Source organism: Cyprinodon variegatus, unplaced genomic scaffold (genome assembly GCF_000732505.1).
Source record: "Cyprinodon variegatus isolate N-32 unplaced genomic scaffold, C_variegatus-1.0 Scaffold28, whole genome shotgun sequence".
NCBI lineage: Eukaryota > Metazoa > Chordata > Actinopteri > Cyprinodontiformes > Cyprinodontidae > Cyprinodon > Cyprinodon variegatus.
This window is the reverse complement of record NW_015150481.1, coordinates 2172100-2197745: the sequence shown is the minus strand read 5'-3', so window position 1 is coordinate 2197745 and position 25646 is coordinate 2172100. Positions and strand designations below refer to the sequence as shown.

General features: G+C 38.8%; 1 protein-coding gene across 1 annotated transcript in view; it reads left to right on the top strand.

The window, feature by feature from the left end:
- cerk (ceramide kinase) overlaps nt 1-24036 on the top strand; it is a 54525-nt gene extending 30489 nt beyond the window's left edge. Inside the window, exons 7-13 of the mRNA XM_015397083.1 lie at nt 4349-4423; nt 4597-4749; nt 6715-6820; nt 7282-7361; nt 12807-13012; nt 17750-17964; nt 22321-24036. Of these exons, the coding sequence (XP_015252569.1) occupies nt 4349-4423; nt 4597-4749; nt 6715-6820; nt 7282-7361; nt 12807-13012; nt 17750-17964; nt 22321-22393 (908 nt within the window). The 3' untranslated portion in view covers nt 22394-24036. The remainder of the gene's footprint in view (nt 1-4348; nt 4424-4596; nt 4750-6714; nt 6821-7281; nt 7362-12806; nt 13013-17749; nt 17965-22320) is intronic.
- Nucleotides 24037-25646: the final 1610 nt, after the last annotated feature.

Genomic DNA, 25646 nt, shown 5'->3' with positions numbered 1-25646 from the left:
ATTTGCTAGCCTGTATTGCATTGGTTTGCCTGACATTTGAAAAAAAAAAGCACTGGTTTGTATTGTAAAGTGCTTAAAGACAGAACAATAAATAATTAAAAATTAAAGCATCAAAACTGAAAAAAAAAAATTAGTAAATTACAGCACAGTAAAATTAGGTTATATAAATTTTTAAGTGTGTAAGCCATCTGTTTCATAAGTTTTAAGCACAAGTGTAGCCATGAAATTGATTAGCTATACATTCATACAGCAAAAACATCATATGAGAGCCTTTGTTGTGAAAGAGATAAAAAAAAAAAATTGAAATGATGAGATGATGTTACTTCAGAGACATTAAAAACTGAAGCTGTTAAGATGAGTATATGCTTTGTGATGGATTTTTGTTTTCCAACATGCAAACAGATGACTGCGCCTGAGAAACTTAAGGGGAATAAAACAAAGCGTCTGAGGGCTGAACGTTGTTCAACTTCTGCATGGAATCTGGCTTGTACAGAGCAGCTTTAGAGGTTTCAAATCGCAGCATAATGTCACTGCTTTTATACAATCAGCCCCCCCCCAAAAAAAGCAAGCATAGCAGAGCTGTCAGGAGCAATTTCAAAGTGTTCAGATGTGATTATGAAGCTCAGAGAAGAGGAAGCAAAGGCCAGATAAGTGATATTCATAGAAAGCCTAAAGAGGCTAGAAAGGGAGCTGATCTTCATACTCATCTGTGTGTCCGTCTCCGAATGACAGGCCTGATCGCCCTGTCATGCTTCTGTGAGCCCACTCTAAACATTACCAGTTAGATTTCTCACTCGCTCGCTCGCCTACTCCGTCTTTTATCAGTGGCAGTAACTTCATATTACAACTTGAAGATGATCAAAGTTGGCCAGATAGGTCTGAAATTACCCCACGAGGGCGCAGAAAGAGCGATGGAGCCTTATTACCTCTCAAGTTGAAAGATTTAATATCAAACTCAACATTTCTCACAAGGCGGGGAATGCCTCTTCTCCTTCATTTGTTGGCTGAAGAGTGCTGATGATAGCCGAGGGCCCCAAGCTATCCGATTAGTAAACTTAATGACTGCGACGTCTCTTTGCCTGCGCCTAATGAAATCATTCGGCTACATTTGCTTTTCTTGGTTGTGGTCCTGAAAAATTCTTCATTCGGTTGATCACCACAGCTTTTGTGACAGATCGTATTTGTGGTTTAAAAAAAAAAAAATAGGAAGATTAAACAGAAGATTTGAAAAAAATAAGTGAGGCACGGAAAGCATGTTAAACAGAACTAGTCCCATATTTATGTATGTTTTGAAAGCTATATGCACGAGAGAAAAAAGCAGGAAAGAATGCAGCTTGTTTTCTAGAAGGGGTGGGAATTAAAAAAATACAGCATCTAATTTTTCCTCCACTGACTTTGTTCCTGTCTATAAATGCATATCCATTAGTATGTATTGCATGTTTTATTTTTTAACTTGCAGTCCTACTTCTACAGTCCACAGATTAATGGCTGCTCAGGTAAACCAAATTTAGTCCACATTATCTCTAAAACTTAGCAGAAGAGAGATTTTCTGCAGCCTTCATCAACAAAGTGTTTGATTACAAAATCATTTTAAAGAAGAGGTTTCCAAAACTGCTGTTTGGGATGAGTCTACACTGCCTTAAAAAACAGAAAAAATCTACACTCATTTCTTAAGTTTTGTAGCTTCACAAACTAGAATTGAAGTAGATTCAGAATTTGCACCATTTTATTAACAGAACGTGTAAATGAAACATTCATTTACATGTGAACAATTTTTTAAGGCACCGTAAAGACATTACCGTATTTTCCGGACTATAAGTCACAGTTTTTTTTATAGTTTGGGCAGGGGGTGCGACTCTGGAGTGACTTATATGTGAAATTATTAACATATTATATAATTTCATGTTATTTTCACACTAAACCACAAGAGGGCAGTTATAAAAATGTTTAAACTTAGGGCTTAACCAAAATAGTAAGCTGCAAATAGAAAAATATGCAGCTGAAAATGGTAATCGAGCAGCAGAAAAAAGTTTGGAGTTAGCAGAGTTGTTTAAAAGTGACACCAAGGATGAAGATTTCATTGGATTTAGTAATTTGGAGTGACATGGATAGGTTGACAAAGTTGTTAGCATGTTATTTATGCTATAGTTGTCTGAATAACTCTTTAATATGTTATGTTAACATACCAGACACGTTCTAGTTCATTGTTTGTGTCATGTAATGTTAGAATACTGTACAATTATTCAGCCTGTTGTTGTCTCTATTCTATTTTTATTTTAAATTGCCTTTCAAGATGACATGTCTGTTCTTGGTGTTGGATTTTATCAAATAAATTTCCCTTATATATGTCTTTTCCGTTTTATTTTGAATTTTATGGATGGTGCGTCTTTTGCTCTGGAGTGCCTTATAATCCAAAAATATGGTAAATGTTTAAGAAAGTGATTTTGAAGAGATAGAAAATTGGATTGGTCGGAGCATCTGTTGGGTAAATAAATGTCAAACATCAGTTTAACTTTTAAATGATTTCTACATAAAGCAGGGTTTCCCAAACATTTCACCCAGAGACCTCAAAATTAATAATTCATCAAAATTGCATCAGAATATATGTCCTAATCTGTGCAGGAAAGTACGCATATTTGCCCTTCCGAATCAGGGACCTGGGGAAAAAAAAGAAAATAAAATATATTTACAGAGGCCTTTCCTAAAAGCGAAAAAAGCAAAGCTGCACCAGTTTCCCAAATCATGACCAAGCTACGCACAATGCCCTTAAAACAGAACAGGTTTTTTTATACAATAAATGATGGAAACTAAGGTAAAAAAAAAAATATAAAATACAGCCACAACAAAAACTACAGAACAATTTATAGGTGAGGTCAGTGAAAGGTGAGTTTTAGTGAGGTTTTTGTGAAGTTTACTTAAGATATTTTTAAATGTGAACAGGAGGAGTGCAATGTAAGGTTATACATACGTGCATACATAGATAAGTACATACATGCATACATAAAAAAGCTGTCATGATTGGACGCACTGTATATACTGTATATATCTTATGCACCTTTTCCATCCATCCATCCATCCATCACTTTTACTGTACAATTTTTTTTTATAGTTTTTCTAGCATTTCTACAATAAAATATATAACCGTACAAGCATTTCATAAATTATATCCATAAATGAAAATCTTAATAAATGTCACTAGAATATAAATAAATATGATTTAAATTTGATCAATTTCTCACATCTGCCCTCGTTGTTTCTCCAATAATTGTCCAAATATGCCTCTTTAAGAGCTTTCTGGAGGCTGTTTATATAAGATTAATTAAACTAAATCTTCTTTCACAATCAGCACCGGATGCTGAAATGTAGCACAGACATCCAGCTGTGAAATCTCCTTTAGCTCCTCACATCTAAGTGCTGCTGCCACCATAACTGAGAATGTGCCGATTGACCCCTGTTTGCATTTATGCTTCATCATTTGTTTGAAATTAGCAGAAAAAGTCACACAGGGCATCGCGCTGCACGATGAATAGGAAAGCCTTAAACTGTGTGGATTTTGGGTAGCAGGGCTGTAAGAAACCAGAGTGTTTTATTGTTCTGGAAAATTATTTGCTGGATTGTTTATGCATGTCGCGATCTTTGATGCGCTGAATTTGATGAACTTTTTTTAAAAGAAAAAAACATTTTATTAAAAATATCAATCCAAATCCAACTCTTAAATTTTCATTATAAAGCTGATTTGATGGTGATATATGAAACTGGAATTGAAGAATAGATCCAGCAGGCTGAGGTAATTTGTGATAAAATGCTAAAAAAAATTAACTTACACATTATCCTTATTTGTTAGGTTTTTTAATATATTGAGTTTAGTGTTGAAGGAAAAGCACTGGTCTAATTGATTTACAGTTTATATTGGTTTTTGTGGTGCGCTAAGAATGTGCAAGCAGCGCGCAGCTGAGAGGGAACAGTGATCACAATGATTGTTAAAAAGTGGTGGTTGAATATCTTTTATCAGCAGGATAATATTTTTATTGCAACATTTTTTTTGCCTTTTCTGTAGATGGAAAAAAAGCAAAAAAAGATGACCAATATTCACTGGAATGGATTCAACCAGGCATTCCAAGCTGAAACACATGAAATAGCTAAAAATGAAACATGTTTGTAGTTTTCCACCTGTACAGCTTCTCTTCAATGCTGTGAATAATCCCTGAAAATGAGTGAAGATCACAGGATTGTTTCAGTTCATGGATTTATCTTGGATCTAACAATAATTTAACACTAGGGCAAAATCTTCTTTTTGATGTTGCTACCAAGGTGTTTCTAATACAACATCCCCTTGTGTGTCCAACAGGGTCTACCGATTGTATCTGCTTTGCCACAGTGGGAACAAATGATCCAGTTACATCTGCCTTACACATCATTGTCGGTGAGTTCAGGTTCCTGAAATCCTGCCAACACGTGTCTTTTTTTAAGCCCCTGCTTAGACGGTCCCATATCCGATGTTATCAGTGTTGTGAGGAAACAAACTGAGAATCTTTGTGCAATCACTATTGCTACTGGCTTTAGGATTTTAACCATCACTCTGTGGCGTCTTCACAGGTGATTCTCAGCCAATGGATGTATGTTCGGTTCACCACAACGACGTCTTCCTCAAATACTCTGTTTCTCTGCTTGGGTATGGTTTCTATGGCGATGTTCTAACAGACAGTGAGAGGAATCGGTGGCTTGGTCCTGCTAGATACGACCTGTCAGGTATGCCAGCAATCATTTTAACCTTTATTGTTTTTTACTGTTTGTCTTTTTTATTTCTAAACTATTTCCATATTTTTTTCTTTTTCACTGTTTATGACAAAATGACTGCATGCCTCAATACAATTTCTCATTTAACCCAGTAAAAAAGCATACATGGTTTGCCAGCAGATTTTGGCATTTTTAGTTAATTTAGGCGTTAAACTGTTTCACGGGAGTGATCATAGCGCTCTGCATCATCAATGCTGCCTGTCTCCCTGCCAGCAGCTGCTCCTGTTGCTCTAGACGTGCTGTAGACAGCAGTTTTGAAGGCGTGGTTACGAGGGTTTGGAAGGGAGAGGCATGGATTTGTATGTTCAAAAATATATCTTGCTGGAACTGTTTTTCCAATATATCCTATAGCGATAATTGTTACTTCCGTACTCCATACACTGCACAACTCCAGAAGGCGTGACCCACTATACTGAACAACAACCATTTATATACCTGTTGATGAGTCATCAATCATGCTGTGGCAATGAATATGTCAGATTATAACGTCACTTATAGTAGCATATAATGGATATAAAAGCATCAACAAATATCAACGTAACTCTTCAACCTGCAATGATCTACATTAACTGGTAGCTTTTCCTATCCACATATGCTGCCCATTGCATGCTGGGAAAATAAACTCCAGCTGCACCAAAACAGTACGATATATTAAAGGTATAATGGAGTTTTTTCACAAATTTTTTAAAAGACCCGCCCTCTCCACTTAAAAAAAAATGAAAATGCACAACCCTGCTCCCGCTACTGTGAGGGAACGCTTAATTAAATACGTGTGAGAGCGTGCACGGGCCCATTTCTCATTGTGCATGCTCTGTTTAAAAGTTGATGTTTGCATCACTCATACAAGCTTACTTTCTAATAGATTTGCAAGTTTTTTCATTATCTCAAGCTCACCACTGGTGAGTGAAAATGGGGACGAGCACGTAGGATGGCCTTATGTAGACATACTGTATCACCAGAATGATTGACAATTAGGAGGACCACTTATTTTGATGATCCACCTGGAAAAAGAACATCCTCCACTATACCTTTAAGAGGTTGGGTTTCCTCTGGGTAAAAATGGCTGATCTGGTGAGTGGGATTTTTTTCCCAGCCTACAAAAAAACCCTCCAATACTCTTAATTCTCCGCCATTGTTTTGCAGGCCAGAGGTGTTGCATTTACTGCTGCCGGACATTTAAGCACAGAGAGAAAAGCTACATCAAAATAAATACATTTCTCAGGCAAAACCAGTGAAATCCATTGCTCTAACTATACCTTCTTCCACTTGTTCAGTGACCCGTTTTATGGCCGTCTATCAACAACAGATTTCTTATTTTCTGTTTTCCATCAAAAGATTTGTTGAATGCATAATTAGAAGTTGAGTCAAAAGATTTTCAACACAGAAATACTTTGGGTGCATTATACCTTCTTCATTCTCTCCCTCCTCTGTCACATGGAATCTGTTTGCAGGATTATGACATAATGCTGGTGAAGATTATCAGTCATCCAGGTCATAGTTATTCCAAAATTTTCCAAAATTCCAAAGTTTTAATTTGCATGTTCTCAAAACAAAAACAAGTTTTTGATGGGCTATTGTATAAAACCTCGAACTCATAGCGATTCCTGACATTTTTAATTGAAAAAGCTTTCTGGACGGGAAGGGAAACGTCTTCCAACATGGAAACAAAGCTCAGTGAATAGTTTTTTTCTTTTTTTTAAACATCATGACATGACATCCAGCTGAAGAGCTCATGATTTTTCAGCGGCTGAAAGAAATTTGAGCTGGATGCTGAAATAAGTAAATTACTGATTGCTAGAAATGTCTCATGTTTTTCTGTAAAATAAGAATTTTTGTTTGTGCATCTAGAAATTAAGTTAAGAAGAAATCTTGTTAAGTTAGGAACACCATTTAACAAAATTTCCCCTCTTTTTGAAGGGTTTAAGACCTTTCTGTGTCACAACCACTACGAAGGCACAGTTTCCTTTTTACCAGCAGAGGACAACGTGGGACATCCGAGGGACAAGCTGCAGTGTCGATCTGGGTAAATAACATCTGCTGCTTAACGACATCATATAAAATCCAAACTGATCTGATGACATTCAGTCAATTTAATCGGTAACGTTTGGTTTTCATGAGGCTAAATTATTCACAACTGAAACCCAGATTACGTCTGTGTGTTAAGCTTTCGACTTAAGTGCTTCGGTTTTTGATATTCTGGCTGCGGACATTATTTAAATTTGCTATGGAAGCCGAAATCCATTATCCTATCACATGACGACTTATTTCACAGTGAAAAGTCACATCAATATGCTTTAGAAGACCTTTTCAGTTTCAGAAAAAAACCCAGCTAAAATGTAAATAGTAAAAACAAAAGATTCAGGGGAGTTAAAATGCTCTGAATATATTTGGGTTTAATGAATCATTAGGGCCCGTTACAGGCTTGAATGTCAGCAACAGCCGATGATTTAATGATTGTAAAACAAGGTTGCTCTGGTGTTTCAGGTGCCGCATCTGTCAGCACAAGCACTCATCAAAAGACGAGCACAATGAGGTGTCGGAGGAGAAGGAGAAGCCAGCTGAAGGTAGAGCCTCTGGTTCATTATTTGAAATGTGCTGACTGAATTAGAGGGAAAGGTTTTTTTTTGGTTTTTTTCCCCCTCATTCCTCTGCCTTGTTATCGGCTCATTTCTCTGTTTTGACACTGCTGCCATTAAAAATGAGTTGTAGTCTGAGAATGTGGGGAAAAAACACAGAGAAGATGAGACAATTCAACACTGGATGTCTTTCTGGATAAAGCCGATTTCATTCAGCTGGAAGATTAGCATTTTTTTTTCTGCTCTGCATTTTAAAAGAAGATAAAGTACATGAGTTGGACAGACTGTAAATAAGACTCGTCATCTAAAATATCAGTTTATGGTCATCTATAATATGTTTTTTCCTTTGCAGAGTGACACGATTGTTAATGAGATTCCTGACTAGGTATTGATGAGAAAATACAGCAAATGCCTCTGCATTCTTCCCTGCTGGAGATCATTTTTCCCTTAATATAAGCCGTGTTACAGAATCTCTTTGTAATAAAACGCTACAATATTTCTCGTCGACATATCTGATTTTTAAAGCACTAATCCAGCTGCTATCAGCTTAGAGTTTTGCCTGTTTAAGCTCATGTAGGAACAGTGGGCAGTCTCCTCAGTTGCGGGGTTGAGTTTAAAGCAATCCCTCATACAGAGAATACATGCAGCGACAGTGGAGAGAAAAAAAACTCAACTTAAGTAGAAAGAAATCAACTCAGAACCCGGATCACTGTGAGAGGCCATCTGCTGCAACCTGTCTAACATTTGCTAAAACATAAAAAAACTTAATTCATCTTATCAAATATATTCATAAAATCAAAATTTTTTATTCTATTAAACTTAATATTTGTATTTTCCTATTTGCCCTATGAATCGTTTCTAAAGATTATCCCAGTTTCTAGCATCCAGCTCTGTGTGGCGGCATTATCAGGTCCCTGATGGCCAAACCCTTGTCCTGTATTTTTTTTCCATCTAACTATGTGCAGACGATCCTTTTTGTTATCTGCAATCGTCTGCAACCACTGACACATCAGCACAAACCTCTTGTTATGTGGACAGCAGCATCATGTGCATACTTTGAGCTGCTGATAATCTCTCTGTGTGTGGTTTCTCTTTCCAATTATTGTCTTTATGTTAGATTTTAGATTATCGACTGTTGGCGGCTGCAGCTTCCTATGGCACGTTGGTGTGTGTTTATTTGCCTGGATAGATATGACAGCAAGCATAACCTGTTTGTGTTTGCTGTTTGACAGACTCCCACTAATCAGGAAAAAAGAATGTTTCCTTGCCAGCTCTGTCAGGAGGGGTTTGCCGTGTACCAGAGCCACCCTTTGTTTTTGTGGCGTTTTATTTATTTATTTATTTGGTTCTCTGCTGAGGGAAATCTCAGACAACTGCTAAATCAATGAGGCACAACACACTCCCTCTCTGCAAATGAGCTGGTCTCCACATCCAAAGTAAATACTCATTTGGATACATTCTCCTAATGCACAGTCAACAGTCAGTGGAGTTGTTCCGTTTGGATTTGTTTTTAAAGTGAAGCTTTAATCACCATTTCCCAATTAGAATATTGTTTTTTTTAATGTTCCCTCTGTGGGCTTGTTATCAGCGGCTCGCGTTATCACCTCTCTAAGTTTGTTTTGCAAAACGAGGGGGAAAGGTAATGAATCGTTTTGCTGTCTGAGATCACATAATTTTCCCTCCGAGGTTCTCCTAAACCAGTCGTATGCTAATTTGGACGCCTGTGATCAGTTTGTTGCGGCTTCCATCGCCGAGTATGACACCGATGACAGACAGCGGCATTCCCCGTGGGGCTAAGGAGCCTAAACTCACCTTTACTCGAGTAAACAGTGGCTAATCTCCCAGGAACAGAGTCATGACTTGCGAAGCGCAACAATCGCATCTGTCATTTAGGATTTTGTGGCCACATGTGCATTTATTCATGACAATCTGACTGAAGGTTAACACAATCAGGGTGCCGCTTATCGAGCTTACTCTTTAGACATTATGAACTCCTGCTTGGCCAAACTTAATTGCAAACAGAAGGGTAAGTATTTACATTTTGGATTTTACCTCCATCATGATGTTGAAGCTGCTCTGAGCCTTAGTGCAAAGACATCTGGATCTTAATGGATCTCCATCAGCTTCACTGCTGCCAAGTTAGAAACTTGGAGCTCAAACTCAAAACAAATGATACGCAATAATTTGAAGCCAAAACAAATCATGGTTTTATTTAGTATCTGTAGTTTGTCCAAAATTGTATTGCTAAAGTACTTTAGGTTAACAGAAAGCTGAGAATCCGGTGCATTTTTAGTTTGATTAAACATATCAAACTGGAATGTGCTGCAATTCTGGACTGAAGTTTAAGTGCAATAAGTTCAATTTTTAGCCAACTTCTGGTTATTTTTGGTAGATTTTTATTTTCAATCTGTAGGTATTTAAAGAGCCTAAAGGCCTCTGTTTTATTTAGATCCCTTGAGGGAATGGGAAATCTTGACTTTAGGGCATACCTGTATAGTGAAAGGAAAGCTGTTGTAGGTGAATGCACAAACTGAGCGGGTTACCTCAAGAAATTTTATGAGGAAGGTAAATTTCATAAGGCAAAAGAAGTAGGTAGAAAACCAGTGGCAAAGGACTTAACTGGCCAAAGAAAAAAGTAGACAATGAACCAGCGCAAAATCAACAACTTGGATACTGGATTAGAAACTATTCATGGACAGAAATTTTTACCGGAAGTCAGAAATGGAGATTTGGCTGCCGCATAGAATAACAGGTTGTAGAAAATGAAAATCTGCTGCTGGTTAAATTGCCAACTTTCTGCAACACCTAATGAGATGGCTGTGAGGGCTATCCGGTCTTTTTACAACCAAAGCAAGAATGCATCTGCATTCTCTGCACAAAATTGAGCCTGCAACCAATTTCAATCAGACACAACTCCTCAATGGCTGCCTTTGTGACCAAAGGTGTTTGTGGATTTTAAAACATAGTTTGGGAAAAGAGAGTGAGGTCCTGTTAGTATCTCCAAACAATGGCCAATAAAAAAAACTGAGCCAAAGAGAAAACTTTTCCTTTAATCTAATTCTTTTACAACACAGAAGAACATTGTAGATAAAGCACTGATACGTGGAACCTGGATTTAAAGAGGATGGCTTATGGTTTCTCAAAAGGCAGATATGTGAGGTCACACCATCTAAATGTATTTGTCAACATTTGGAGGGTCATCTAATCTCATCTCTCCTCAAATTTGATATGTTTTTTGCATCTGGGGATTGTAAGAAGGTCCTACTACACCCAGAGCTCATGAGAGTGACAGAGGACCTGCTGTGACCACTACTACATTTTCTATGTGACCACTGTTTTTTTTTTTTGCTGGTATGCTTAATAATTCAGACATTTTAAACAAGAATGAGTGGAAAATCTGCCAAACCAGCATTGTCTATATATGTTAAATCTTTACATGGGGAGTTAAACAGCACTACACTACAAAAAGTTCTCTTGTATCCCTTTCCTAGTGGCCAAATAAAACACTTTAAACCCAGGAACAATTGGCATGTGGTGAAAGTGTTAACAGCTCGCTGACCTGTGTCTCCCTAGCTCAAACAACTCTGCAAGTTATGCGTGTTAAAATCACCTCGGCTCTGACCCTGGTTGACACGCTTTTTTTAAGTCGCACCATTGAACGCAACAAATGAGCCCGGATGAGCCTCGGTGGAGCGGGGTGCGGGCTTAAAACCGTAGCTGCTTAACGGTAGAGTGGTTCAATTCCACCTTTCAGGCGTCAGCATTGGAAGGTGGTACAAAAGTTTTTTCGGGGAGTGTTGGCCTAGTGGGTTAGAGCAGTGCGGTTGTGCTCTGAAAAGGTTGCAAGTATCCGGTTTGATCCCCACAGCCTGCAGTCTAGGTTCCTGAGCAGGACCCTTAACCCCTGATTGCTCCCCAGGCGCTGCACAATGGCAGCCCACTGCTCCCCAATGGGAGTGGTTAATTGCTGATGTAAATTTCTCCAATAAAGCTCAATAAAATCCAATTATAAAAAATGGTAAATGGCATGTACTTATATAGCGCCTTTATTTAAGTCAGGAGACTTGCCCAAAGCGCTTTACACTACATTCATTCACCCATTCACGAACACACTGATGGTGGCAAGCTACATTGTAGCCACAGCTGCCCTGGGGCTCACTGACAGAAGCAGGGCTACCGTACACTGACGCCACCGGGCCCTCTGACCACCATCAGTAGACAATGCAGGTGAAGTGTCTTGCCCAAGGACACAACGACACTGAAAGTCGGAGTCGGGGCTTGAACCGTCAACCCTTCAATTTCAGGGCAACCTCCTACATCCAACGCCACTGTCGCCCCCATATAGAGCGCCTGTCACATCTGATCTAACAAGCCGTAACACCTCTCTTTACAATCGCCAAACATGGTGCACTGGTGAGAGCATCAATACTAACCCTGGGTGATGGAGGACAAAGGCCACGTGGCTTGTCAATGGAGGATTAGACCCAGGTTTTTTGCAAATGAAAAGGGAGCCAAATGCAGATGTTAGCTGGTTGACCCATTTTTGGAACACCTGGGTCAACCCGCTAATTTCAGTGGGAAAGAGGCTTTGTTTAAGGGCAGAATTTCTATAATTTGCCTGTTGCTTGTTTTCACTGATTCAAGACTGCCATTCTTCGGACATCCCCAACTTCGTCTACCACAAATTATATAATTACCTGCTAAATCAGCAGTCATCATTTTTAGGAAAAGCACTGAAAGCTTATAGGTTTTAGATGCTTACAGCGTTTTTGTCCTCACGAGATTACCATGTTTTGTTGGTGTTTTCAAGGTGATATGGAGAAAAACTGCAATAACTACTGGTCGTGTTCTATGTGCACCTGCTTTGTTTTGCCATCCATGGTGGAGGACTTGCAGCTTTCACATGATTTTATACATATCAAGCCCTCAGAACTGATAAGATCCAAAGACGAAGGCTGTCTGGGTTTCCCTCTTAGGCCTGTTGCCATCTTGACTTGATTTTAGATAAGAAAAGTCTGATGAATGTAAACAAGGTAGTTTATCACGAAAGGCTAAAAAATAGTAAAAAATGTTTTAGTCTAATTATACTAAAACGGAAAAAGAAAGATTTTTAACAAGACATGAGAATATGAAATGGTAATTTCAAAAGACAAGGTTTCCCTGGCTATGAAAGTTCACATGAATGAGCAATAGGAAAACTTAATTTTATAGGCTTTACACCTGAATGAGTCTCATTATGCATTTTCCAGCTAAACGCCACGAAAAACAATATGATACATATGTTGGATTTTAACTTATGAGTGCCTGCAAATGGTGAATGATTGGGCGTTACTGACTGTGATGAAATTCAATGAGATCTTATTCTCTTCGACTGATAGATGCAGTTTTTTATGCAAGTTTGTTGCAACAATTGGTTGTGTTTCTGTGTTTTAGATGGCGAAGGAGACTGGAGTGTGATCCATGGTAAGTTCATTGCCATTAACTCGGCCAGCATGAGTTGCGCATGTCCTCGGAGTCCAAAAGGCCTGTCGCCCTCCGCCCACCTCGCTGATGGCACCACAGACCTGATCCTGGTCAGGAAGTGTTCCCGTCTGGACTTCTTCAAGCATCTTCTTCGACACACCAACAATGATGACCAGGTGGGGGTGTAGTTATTAGTCACTAAATGCAGAAATATTTCAGATTTGATCATCTTCAATTTTGAAGTACAAAAGAGCAAAACATTTCAGGATTCTGCAGTTTCTAAATCAGACTCCAGATGAAGTGATAAAGTTTTAAAGCTATAAATGAGAGAGCAGAAGTCAGAGTTTGCCGTCTTGCTGTGTCAGCATCTTCCTGTGCTGACTCAGCTCAATTTCTCAGCCTGGTCCTCTTCAGTTCAAGCGCCTTAGCCCTTGTGGATTCCCATGTGTCATAAATAACCTCCACCTGGCTCCAGAAAGGCCCCAGTAATCGCTGCATCAGGGATATACTATATGGGAAAACAGGCTTATTTCAGACTAATGCTCCTCTCAGGACAGAGCCTCACCAGGGGAAGTCTGCTGATTACTTATTATTACCCTCAGACACTCAATCTATAAGAGCTTCACTGGTAGAAAGGTATGACTTTAAACTGTGTTTGTATGAACCTGTAACGTCCTTATCTGTATTTGACATTCGCTTGTTTATTCACTAAGTTTAGACAATTTATGTACTAAAAAAGGCTATCATATTTGCAGTTTGTTCTGCTTCTGTTGCCAGACATTGACTCAGAAATATTCACTCAAAGCTGCCAGTATAAACATGCTGAACAGCAGTCATTAATTCTCTTACTACTAAGCTGTCAAGCTTACTCACCACAGACTAGTTTTGGCTTTATGAGCATCCGAATTATATTAATTTATAAAATTAATACTTTCTTGAAAAGAAGGCTTGTTTGTTTTTTTTTGTATTTTCTAATTAAAAAGATGTGATTTTGGCAGTCCAATGTACTTCATCTTCAGAGCCAACCTACTATTTTGCTTGGCGCTACAAATTGTGCACCAACTTCCTAGAAACTCTTTTGCAATGGTGAGTTCAGTTATACTTGAGTGACCAGTGTTTTTTGTTTTCTCATTAAATCCAAGTCACAAATGGTTCCTCTTATGAAGGAAGCCCCATCCCCAGGACCCTGGTTAGCAGTGCTCGTGCCTGGTGTCTTATTTGGTGTGGTGTTGTCTGAGTGGGGGCTTGGTCTGTGCTGCGGTGTCATCGGTTCCTTTCTGCTTACCTGTGGTCCTTGTGAATAGGTCCTTGGCCCCAGGAAGAGTAGTCTCTATTCTCGTAGACACTAATGGGGATCCTTAAATAAATAAACGTCAATCTGGCTACTCTAGGCTCTCTTGTGTCTGTCCATAGAGGTGGGAGTACTTCATCCATAGTTGGTGGCCTTCCAAGGCATTGTCTTGCACTGGAGATGACAAATGCTTGGTTGATGCGTCCGCGAGGTCCGCACGGCCACATTATGTCATTTTAGGCTTCAACTCTTCTCTGTGCGGCTTCCATGCAGGCAGAATTTGTAACTGCATGGAAAAGAAAAGGCAACAGCTCCTACTAGGGAGGGTTTACTTATGCAAACATCTAGAGACATCTATTAGCAGATTGTGTAAAAACTCCTTTGAAGAAATTGCTGTTGCTCTTGAATGCCACAAAGAGGCTTTGAAAACGTTCTAAACGGCTGTGTTTTGTACTTCTTCTTGTAGTGTGGTGTTGTCCGCTTCCTGTTTGTGCTGAACATGCCCACCCAGGGCCAGCTAGAATGGGGAAAAAGCCGCAAAAACTGTATAAATGCTGCAGACCTTGTGACGGGCGGCTCATTTTCCGCATGGACTGTGCATATGCCACAAATCAATGACCTGTGTCTTTCCTTAATACCCTTAAGCCTGGGGTCTCCTGGTAAAGTGATTGCTGTGACCCTAGTTGTTTTGTGCCTGTCCTATTTGGTTGAGACTGTTTGCAGTGCTGTAAAGGTTTGACCCTCCTCACCACTCTAACTACAGTCCACCTCCTGGTGACAAGTTCTAACATGCACATCTCAGACTCCTTTATTCTACCGCTCTTCTTTTGAGCAGTTCCTAAGTGCCTATTTCCTATAAGCCCACCTACATACCCTGTTGGAACCTAAATATGAAGCAGACACTCTGCCAGATGCAAGTGCTTTCATGTTACATAGTGAATTCTTAGTTATCAGAGGAGTATCCCAGAATTATCTTTTTTTGAGGATTTAATTGCAGAAGGGCCCTAAACAAGTGACCAAATACCTGCGTCATTAGACTTAAAATACCAGGAGAGAGTTAATCAGAAGCAACAAATCAAGCTTTCCATTCTGTAGAGAAAGTTACTGCTTGGCAGTAAGCAGGGCCGTAACTACTATAGGGCACCGAGGTTGTTTCCTCTGTATTTTCTTTTATTTATATTTTAACTACTTTGTGATAAACTAAAAATAAGTTAAACTGAAACTGACTTCAGGTCAATTATCTATGTCTCCCCCAAAACTGCAAGGTGTTTTCTATTTGAAGAACCATTAGTGGTTTGACTGTTTATTGAAAAAGTAGCTCAAGGGGTTTGGACATATGTGCCGTGCTTTGTCGTAAGCATGCTTTGTCGATACGGTAACTGCTACATACAGGCTACAGACGCTCCTAGTGACTCTGTCAGTAACAGCAGTCACTGGAAGAGGAGCTTACAAATGCAGATGGAGAGCAGTTCAAGTTGTAGATGAGTGTAAGAAAATTTACATGAGGAAATATTTCAGCCCAGGAAGCTACTCAGACAGCACGGGAACATCTAGAAGAAAAACTAGAAGTGACTCGCAATAGTATTTTTTGGGCCCTGCGTTTGGCCATGGCAGTAGGGGATACAAAGTGACTCTAATACTTCTTTCTTTCAGAACTTCAACACTGGAATGTTGTCTCTATTTCCTGTAGGTGTTTAGCATGTTTTTGACAGGAAAGAAAGGCTAGATGTTCTTTCATTTTCCAACTGGCTCCACATCAGTACAGACCCACAATAGTATTTTCAGTCAATAAGCAATTTGTTTTTGTCGCTGAATTTTTGCAGAAAGACAAAACAGTTGGTTTAAACATTCAGGACACGCTACGCAAGTGGAAAAATGTGTCTTAAGTGGTTGCTATTGCTTCTTTTTCCTATCTGCTCTGTTGCCATTTTTCTCCTTTCAGCACCATTAAATCAATGTTCTACTTTTTTAAGCTGTAATGAGATCCAAACAGCAGCACCAAATCTACTTTAATAGTTAGCATATAGATTAGACATGCTTCCGTCTACATGGTAGCACATAAGAGCCTGGCATGCTACCCTGACTGTCAGTTTGAAGTCCTTTTTTTTGTCTCACGAATCCAGCTGTCAAAGCTTTTGGAGAATAAAAATGATATCAAATCAGCTCATCTCATTTTCTGATGGCTGCAGATTAAAGTGCCTCAGCAGTGGTTTGGGTCTTCCTTTGTTTAAAGCCGTCTTTGCTGCATAAACCACATCAGAGAAAGGCAGACATGCAGTCATACAAGTAGGGCGAGTGGGACATTGTATCAAAGCTGAGTTAATGTCAGCATCTGAGTCCAACCAAGCAGAAAGGGACTAGACGTGAGGAGCCACTAAGTGTATTCATGGCCTTGTCAGAAAGCTTTTTAGGCAGACCGTCCAGCATGAATGCAAAGCGGCTGCAGTCATAAAGTGGGCTTGATGTGAAATAAATGGCTGTCAGTCTGCTTTGAGGATGAGAAAGGATAAGAAAAAAAAAAGGGGGGGGTATAAAAAAAGAAGGATGGCACAGAGAGAAAGTGGCACCCTGTGAAGTTAAAGAGGATAGGGCAGCTGAACCTCTCTGCGACACACAGAGAGATGAAAGCGGATTGTGACAAAATAATTTCTTTTCATCTCTCTTTCCTCTTTTATTTAATCTTCCAAAGTTCCCCTAGCATTGTAATGGATAGCCGTGTTATTTAATGCCTTTTCTCATATGTGTCCTCGCTTTTGCATCAGGTCTTTTAGCTCTTAGCCTCCATGTTTGGAGACATTATCAGTAAACACATAAGAGCCAAGTTAATGCTTGCAGCCCCCTGGTATTAAAACGAAGCAGTTAAATCCCAAGGTGGTCCTCTCACTGATGGGCAGGTTGGCAACACAAATAGTTAAATGTTGAGACACTTAGTAAAGCTGGTGGACTGGTGCAGAGATAACAGCCTGGTTCTAAAAATGGAGAAGACGAAGGAGATTGTCGACCTCAGAAGGAACCAACCTAACCACGCTCCACTGGTCATGACCAGCTCAGCTGTAGAGGTGGTCAGCAGCTCCAAATTCCTGGGGGTGCACATCACAGACACCCTCAACTGGACTGTAAACACCACCTCACTGGTCAAAAGGGCACAAAGGCGCATGTAGTTCCTGCAGAGGATGAGCAGAGCCCACCCGCCCACACCCATCTGCATGACCTTCTACAGTAGCATCATAGAGAGTGTTCTAAATCATCACACAAACTCTGCATCATTTGATAACACCAAACCAAAACACTGCATAGTTACACCATATATATTTCAATGCTCTGAACTTCTTTGCACCATGTTTTTTCTTCCACACTGTTTACATTTGATCACTGCTGCACTTTAAAAAGATTGGAAAAGTTCTGACAGTTGTACAAAGCGAAATTTCAGTTTTGTATACAACTCAACATTAGTTTAAGGAAGCTAAGAATTCTGTAACAAAAACTCTAATAGTCTAATATTCCCTGGTTTTCTGAGAAGTTGCATTGTGGGATTTGTTTATCTTTATGCTATAATAATTAAATCTGAAACAAAGGTGTCCTCCGTTCCATTCCTCACCCCGTCTCTGCCTTCTCTCTTCAGTTCGACCACTGGTTTGTGGATGTCCACAGGGTGAGAAAGTTTCGTTTCCAGCCCTGGCACCATGAACTCGTCCCTCTAGAAGATCAGAGCGAGCATCCAGAGAAACCAGACCTAAGTCCTACTTCCTCTCTCCAAGAAACCTGTGACTACAGCACAGCCGAGAGCAGCTGGAACTGCGACGGCGAAATCCTGCATCACGCTGCCATTCAAGTCAGGTCAGATCACGACACATCCAATCATACAGTAATGGTAGCTGTTTTATATCAAAGTTTTACTACAAGTTTTACTGAAATCTGTCATCAAAACTAAAAAAGAAAAAGAAACCAACACTGGAAAAAGGTTGCTTTTACTGATGAATGTTTTATCCGCACGTTTAGTTTTTTGCAATCTGTTAAAAATGAAAACATTTGCTTCTTAATGTGGATATTTAGGCATTCTTCATTATAATTTCCTAAGCCCCGTAGCTTAAAAGGGAACTGCTTGTGGCGATAGAGATGGGCAAAAATCACTCTCAGCATAGATAAGGACTGCCTAATGGCTTTGAATCAAAGCACATAATATCGCAGTAGCCTAATGGAAGAAATATTGAAATACTCTCAAAGCTCAAACCTCTTGCATCACTTGGGTGGATTTTCACAGTGAAGACTTTTCCCTTTTGGTATTAAACTGTAGAGTTTGCTTAAATTGACCAGAATATTTCATGTTTCAAAGCTTAAGTGGAAACAGATAATGCTCTTTGTGGCTGACAGCTCTATATTCACTGTTCACTGAAGCTCATAGTTCCACGTTTTTATTTCCTCTTATCTGAAGAACAGCTGAGAGGACTGTGGAGAAGATGTAGTTAACAATTTTTTTATTTTTTTTTGCAACTCAAGATAATGTGGGAAATATCAAGAGTACTAGTTACCTGCTTCTTAATGTACTTTACTGCTAAGATTTCAGTTCCTTATAAGGATTATTCCTGAAGCTGTATGAGGACATTGCATGGTACCCCAATTTATTAGAAAAGAAAGGGTAAAGAAAGGAAATGTACCTTTTACACCCTTGATTCCTGTGCACAAACACACTACACTGTGCAGGTTTGCTTCAAATGGGATGCATATACTTAAAAAAGCATCACAACTGTTGATGTTGAACAAAGTGTATTTCATTTTCTCACATTTACCTAAAGTAATTAGTTTTTTGGTTTGTTAACAAGCGGGGCATATGCTGCCGTCCTGTTTTTTTTTTACCTACTCGAATGCTTAAAAGCAGTTTTTCTGCTAAAGTCATGAGGGAAAGGCATCAAATAAAACAGCTGTGTTGCCTGAATGTAACTCTAAGCACATTTTGTCATCTAAAGAAGAGGTCTTTAGCTTTGTTCTCTACATGATCAGTTTGGAAAAGAAAGCAGTGTTAGGAAGAAGAGCTTTTCATTATGTTTTATATTTTTTTCATAGTTTAATTCATTTTTGCCTCTCAAAAGGGAATAGATCCTCTATGCTCAGTGGGAATATCTCATTCCCACACTGGAAAAAATTGAAATCAAGATAAGTCATTTTTTTCTTAAAATAAGTGCATTTGTTCTTGGACTTAGGAAGTAAAAGAGACATTTTGCCCTTAAAACAAGACAACTGCATTGTCTTATTTCAAGTGCATATTATCTAATTATCTTATTTTAAGAGTAAAAAAAACTCATCTCATTTACCAACTGAAATTAAGGGTAAATACACTTAATTTAAGATATTTTTACTAATTTCTACATAGTTTTTCCAGTGCACAGACTGCCACTCTCGGTCCCTGAGCAAGAAGCCTAACCCCAGAATGCTCCCCAGGCACCACACAATGGCAGCCCACTGCTCCCCAAGGGGATGGCTTAAATGCAGAGTGAATTTCCCCATTTTGGGACAATAAAGGGATTTACAATTACATTTAAATCCTGTTTGTGGCCCACAAAACTTCTTCTTAGAATAAATGTAATTCGACAAATCTATAATCCCTGTTTTAGATCTGCTTTTTTAATGGTTTCAGCTAATCCAAAATCAGTGTTTTTGTGTAATCAGAGGGAAAACCAGTAGCCCTGCAAGCCCTCAGTAGCATCGTGTCATGACAGCCTTTCCAAGCTCCCTACTGAACAATCTTTGGCAGCTGGATGGAATACCCCCACCCGTTACTTTGCTTCTGTCCTCACTTCAGCCTCTGTCAGATCTCTGCACAGCTGGAGTGGATTCGCTAGAAGCATCATTTATTTCATGCTCCATTGTTCTTCTCCAATGATGCATATCGTTGTAATGTTGCTAATTTAACGGCCCTCCCCGTGTTAAAAGACTACTCCCCTTTAATTAAAGCAGAAGTCCGTCCATTTATTGCTCCTTCCACGCCGCTAATCGTTGCCAGAGTAAGCCAAGCGGAGTGTATTTCGGATAATCGATGGTAATAGCCCAGGCGAAAAAAGGAAAGTAGAAGGGGGAAGAGTTTCAGTTTTAAAATAAATGTAAAAAAAAAAAGTTCAACTTAAAGTTCAACAATGATGGGCCAAACCTTTAAAACAAGTCTCTTAGTATAATTAAAACGCCAACACACAGCTGTAAAGCACTCTGTTGAATAGTTTATGTGTTGAATAGATTTTGGAACTGGGTCTTAAATATTTAGAGAAAGAAAAGATGTCATAAATTACCTGACAAAAGCATTTCATCTTCTTTTGTACTCCACTAATCTATTCCTCATCAAAAAAGATGAAGAAAACGGATATGCTGAGATCAGTTTACATTTTGCTTTCTGTATTAACTGCACATGCATGTTATACACTATATTTTTTATATTTAACTTTAGTTATTTCAATTGTTTTATTTACTTTGGGATAAGCTTATATGTGAAATACACCATAAATATTATGATTATTATTTAATGAATTTAAATTATTGCCTCCAACTTCATGGCTTTGGACCTCATCTTCCTTTTACTACAACTTTCAAACTAAGTTTAACATAACATTTCTCATTTTAATGAGCAGAACCACACCGTTTGGGATTTCTTACCATTTGTGGAGCAATCTTTGAGGATCAGCAGCCACACGCCCACTTATTGACATAAAACTAACAATGGCCAACATTGTTAAACTGTCAACATCTTAAAGCATGGTGGGGGCAGCAAAGGCTGTTCTAGAAATGTTCCATTGTCTTCTAGTTACTTGGACTAAAAATAAAATTCCATCCTTATCTATTTTTACCCATCACTTTATCTTTTAATTGAAATAAATAAACCATCTTAGGTATTTATTTTCATTCATTTAGCCAATAGAGTCTAAAGAAGCTAAACAGAGAATCCATATCAACCAGATGAATAAATATAATTTAATCTTTTTAAACCACCTCACTGTGGTCCTATTAACATCATCAGCCTATGAATAATGAAATTAAGAGATTCTACACACACAAAAACCCTTTTAAAAGGATTACCTGCTGTGGGCAGGCAACATAGGTTACATTAGCACAGCAGGTCTTGATGCTCAAATCTCATTTTGAAGGATTTCGGGTTTTTTGTCTTGTTGTTGACTTTCCCTTTAAAACCTGACCCGGATCTGACTTGAGTTTGAGCTGTTTACAGCTGCATGCTCTTGAAAAAACAATAAAGCTTCAAATGCAGCGCAACAGTAAGCATGTAGAAATAGGTCATATACAAGTATATAAGTAGGGAGGTCCCTCGATTGAAGAATTTAGTTTTTTTGTGCAAGATTTTTGCAAGAGTTTGCATCACCTATATTTTTGCAGCTTTCCCACCTGTCGGCCAATGGGGATAAGGTCAAGATCCAAGCACCCATATTTGTTTTAAACAACCTGAACTGACCACATGACCCCTAAAAAAAAGCAATAATAAAAAGAAACTTTTGCCTGCAGTGTAAAAAGGGGCTATAGTTTCACAGCTTCCTCTAGTTGAATTCCTGCAGACGCTATTTTCATATGAATTTGGGCTTTTACAGACAATTTTCTCATCACTGTTTTTATGTTATGGAGGATGAAACTGCACTCTGCGAAATTTGGGTGATCAGAAATCTGCAAGATGAGTGATTTCCTAATCAAGCTAGGTTACGTCAGGGAAAGGAAACCTGATTGAAACAGCTAATTATTACGCTACATCACCGCCTTGTGCTCAGGGTGTGAATTGCTACTTGCTGAAATTATAGATCTTTTCTATCTTCCTTTTGTTAACACTGGTCAATTACCAAAAATATTTATTTAACACAACCCCTTGGTGTCACCATCCTGCTGTGCAGATTTACTCCCATTAATGTTGGTTCATTTCTTCACTTTCAGTAAAATAATTTAAGATTGTTGCTATAATGTGTTAAAATGTCAGAGTTGATGCATTTCATCCAGTTTTATTATCAAATCGCTACCATTTAGATCTTTATGTTCAAGAGAGCTGAAAGCTTCCACTTTGAAATCTAAGCATAAATCAGCACTTGTGGATGCACCACTTTAACATCTGCCGCTTCCTCAGTAAAGTCTCAGGGAAACGAGCACAGCCATTAAAGTTATGGTTTGTTTTCAGGCTCAATGATGCAGAGTGTGTGTGCTGTCTTTTCTCCACAGTGTCCAGTGTGGACTAATCAGGCTGTTTGCTCGGGGAATCGAGGAGCAGCAAGACGCAGAGGGGGCTGTTTGAAGACATTTTGTCCAGCATTTTTCCTGAAGACAAGAACTACAAAGAACAGAGACTTAAAGTTCCTGAAAAAGCACATCTAATTTCTATGTTTCATTTCCAGAAAAGGGTCAAGATTGAGACATTTTGAACCCAAATGAACGTAGCCCTTATTCCTGGTTTGATGATGTCCTCAAACATCAGAACTGTTGTAATAGCTTTTGGATTAAGTTGGTATAAATGTGATTCACTCTACCCAGTTTGTGCACTTTTACAACAAAACAAAAACAAAGATGTGAAAGCTCAAAGCAGGATGAAACAGAGCTGGACTCAAGCTGCAATGAAAGAGAACCAAACAAAAAAGCCATCCAGCTCCACATGAAGACAGAAAGAGTGGAACAGAGATGTGAACATAATGAAGAAGGATCTTTGTGAAGTGATAAACCATAGAAAAATCAAATGCACTTATGTGAGCAATATTATTTCCTTTTGGAGGTTTTTCATGTTCAAGTGAAAGCTGATATCTGCCAAAGGCAGCAATAAAAAGAATTGAATACCCTAACAGGACCCTGGTGGCTGCTGGGTGATGAGGAAAGTGCTCGCTGAATGACCTGGAGTGTCTCAGCACTGCTGTGCTGCACCTGTGGCTCCGAGTCTTGCTCAGAGAACCACTCACAGTTTAATTATCACCTGGGATCAGCCAAATTCCTGCATTGTTAATGTTATTACAGACAATCTTTCCCTCTGATCCCAAATCAGCCTCACTTACCTCTCCTAAGTTGCAGGTGAATGCGGTCTTGAACCCATAGTGGTAGAGTACAAAAGAATAAACATATCAAGCTGTACTTCTGCTTCTTATAGAGATTAATCATTATGTAGCTCTACACGCACACACAGTGTATGTATGCAAAAGGTGAAATGTAGTTTCCAGCATCCCTGCAGGGATGTGCAATTATTGATGAGTGTGAATGTGCAGATGTCATGAGTTAGCCCTTTCCAAATTAAACCCAGAGCAAGCATTTTTTTAGATGCCCTCGTTTAAGCCAAGAGCTGTCCGACACCAACTGACTTAGAAAAACATGGTTTTATTTCTTTATATCCGTTTTCATACACACACACACAAGCACTTTACTTTTCCAAAGCTATCCCCTTTGACTTCTTTGGACAACATAAATTGGAAAGGGGTCCAATGAGATAAAGTCAAACTAAAATAAATGTACTTATGCTTTCATTAAAGAAAGATGAAATCAGATATGTCAGTCGTGTTAAATGTTAAGCTGGGTTTTTCTTTAATTCTGTATATTCCTGGTGATCTGACCTCTTATTGTTTTCTTATATTCATTTTTTAAGATATTTTTGCCATTTGCTCCTAAATATATGTTTTTATTGTGGGAGTGCCGAGTCTCTCTTTTGTAAAAGAAGTTTTGCACATGATTTGCACCTTTTTTTTTTCCTTTTTTACAGTTTCCAGGTTTCTAACACACTTGAAATAACATGCAAAAATTTATAAAAACTGTGTGCGGAGGGTTCTTTCTATAATCTTCAACATCTTTTCTAGAAATCTTTAATTAATTAGTGCTCAGACCAGCCAATAACATTTTTCAGAGTCCTGGTTAATAAGCAATAATACAAATTACAGGGTCATCAGCAAACTTTGTGACAAAAGAAATAAGAGCAGCCACTTCACAAAGACACTGTAGTTTGCAAAAGCCAGCAGTTTCCAATATTAACAGAGATTTTTTTTTCTACACATTTAAAAAAAAATGACCCTGCTTCCCTTTTATTTCAAAAGGTATCAATAAAGCAGAAAGCAAAAATAGAAGCATTGCTTTATCATGACTTTTCCACATGAAAAGCATTTTTACCTTGTCTCCAAAAATCTGCTTTAGAGATTGTCTAAAACAAAAAGCACAGCAGTTTGTTATTAAGTGTATTTACTACATGTGTGCTCACTGCTCTAAACAATCCATGTTATCCGACGAAGAGACGTAGGTGGGAGAAATCAGTTTTATAGATTTTTCCTGAGGCCTAGCGCCAAACCATGCCTGGCTTCCAGCTCTTGCTGTCCAATATGCATCTTCAAACACTTCCAAACATTATCACTTAATCAGCTCATTCCATTGGCTGCCTTCTTAGTAGTTGGCAATTCAGGTTCTTCTCTTGAAGATAATATCTCCATCCTAAAGGGGAAAAAACCTCTCTTTACTTAACATTTTTTTTCTGCAGCAATAAAGGTGCCTTTTGGATGTGCAAACACACATTGTCCAACTTATCTGAAGAATATGCATTTGAGTCTTCTGTGTAAGGCAAGAGAACATAGAAGTCGACAGTGTTCTTTGTGTTTCATTCATCCAGGAAGGTTTAAAATGTATTTCCTGCTGGCCCTTCTCCCCACTCTTTTAAAAATGTATCAAGAGATCTGTAATCCGAGTTTGAGATTGACAGTCGACAAAGTGTAGCTTTACTTAAAGACGAGAGGGATTTTCCTCTGTAATGGTAACCAAATTGTTTTCACTTCTCCTGCCTCCCCTTCCCCTCATTTCCTTGCTTTGCTACTTCCTTATTGATTTATTCTCCATCTGCTTGTTGGCAGCTCACTGCAAGACTCTATCTCATTCCCACATCCCACCTGAGACACAAGGAGAGTCAAAACGAAGGAAAAAAAAAAAAAATCCACTCTCCACCACAAAGACACCCAGTCACAAACACACACAAGTACACATGGCAGTTTGGTGTCCTCAATTTGGTGCATTTGCCTGAAAAGGAGCTCCCTAACATGAGATGACGGCGTGGTGGCGTCCCCTTGACACCTTTATTCACATTATCCAACTCTCACCTTCACACATATCAACATGTATGCTGTCTTTTCTCTACATACAGATACACTCCTTCAAAGTCAGCCAGTTTTACAGAAATATACCTTTGCAAGTACTGCATTCACTCATGACCAAACAGGGACTTTGAGAGGTCCTGTTGACCTATTCCTGTGCTATTATTATTGGGTTCTGCACCAGTTCTTCCAATGAAAAGGCAAGAGACATTATTGTTTAACTGTCCCCTTCTCACACTGGAAACAAAACTGGGGCAATTCCCGGTCCGTTGATGCATATTGTCAAGTTTGAGAGGTGAGATCAAGAAGTGTGCTGCAGTGGCAGAGTATGCCAGTATAGATAGTGTTATGGTATAACACCAATAACTGTAGACAAATCTGGAACATCACAGTTTCCTCACAGCAGGTTGTCTAAGCGGAAAAAAAGCAGAAATATGTACTAGTTTG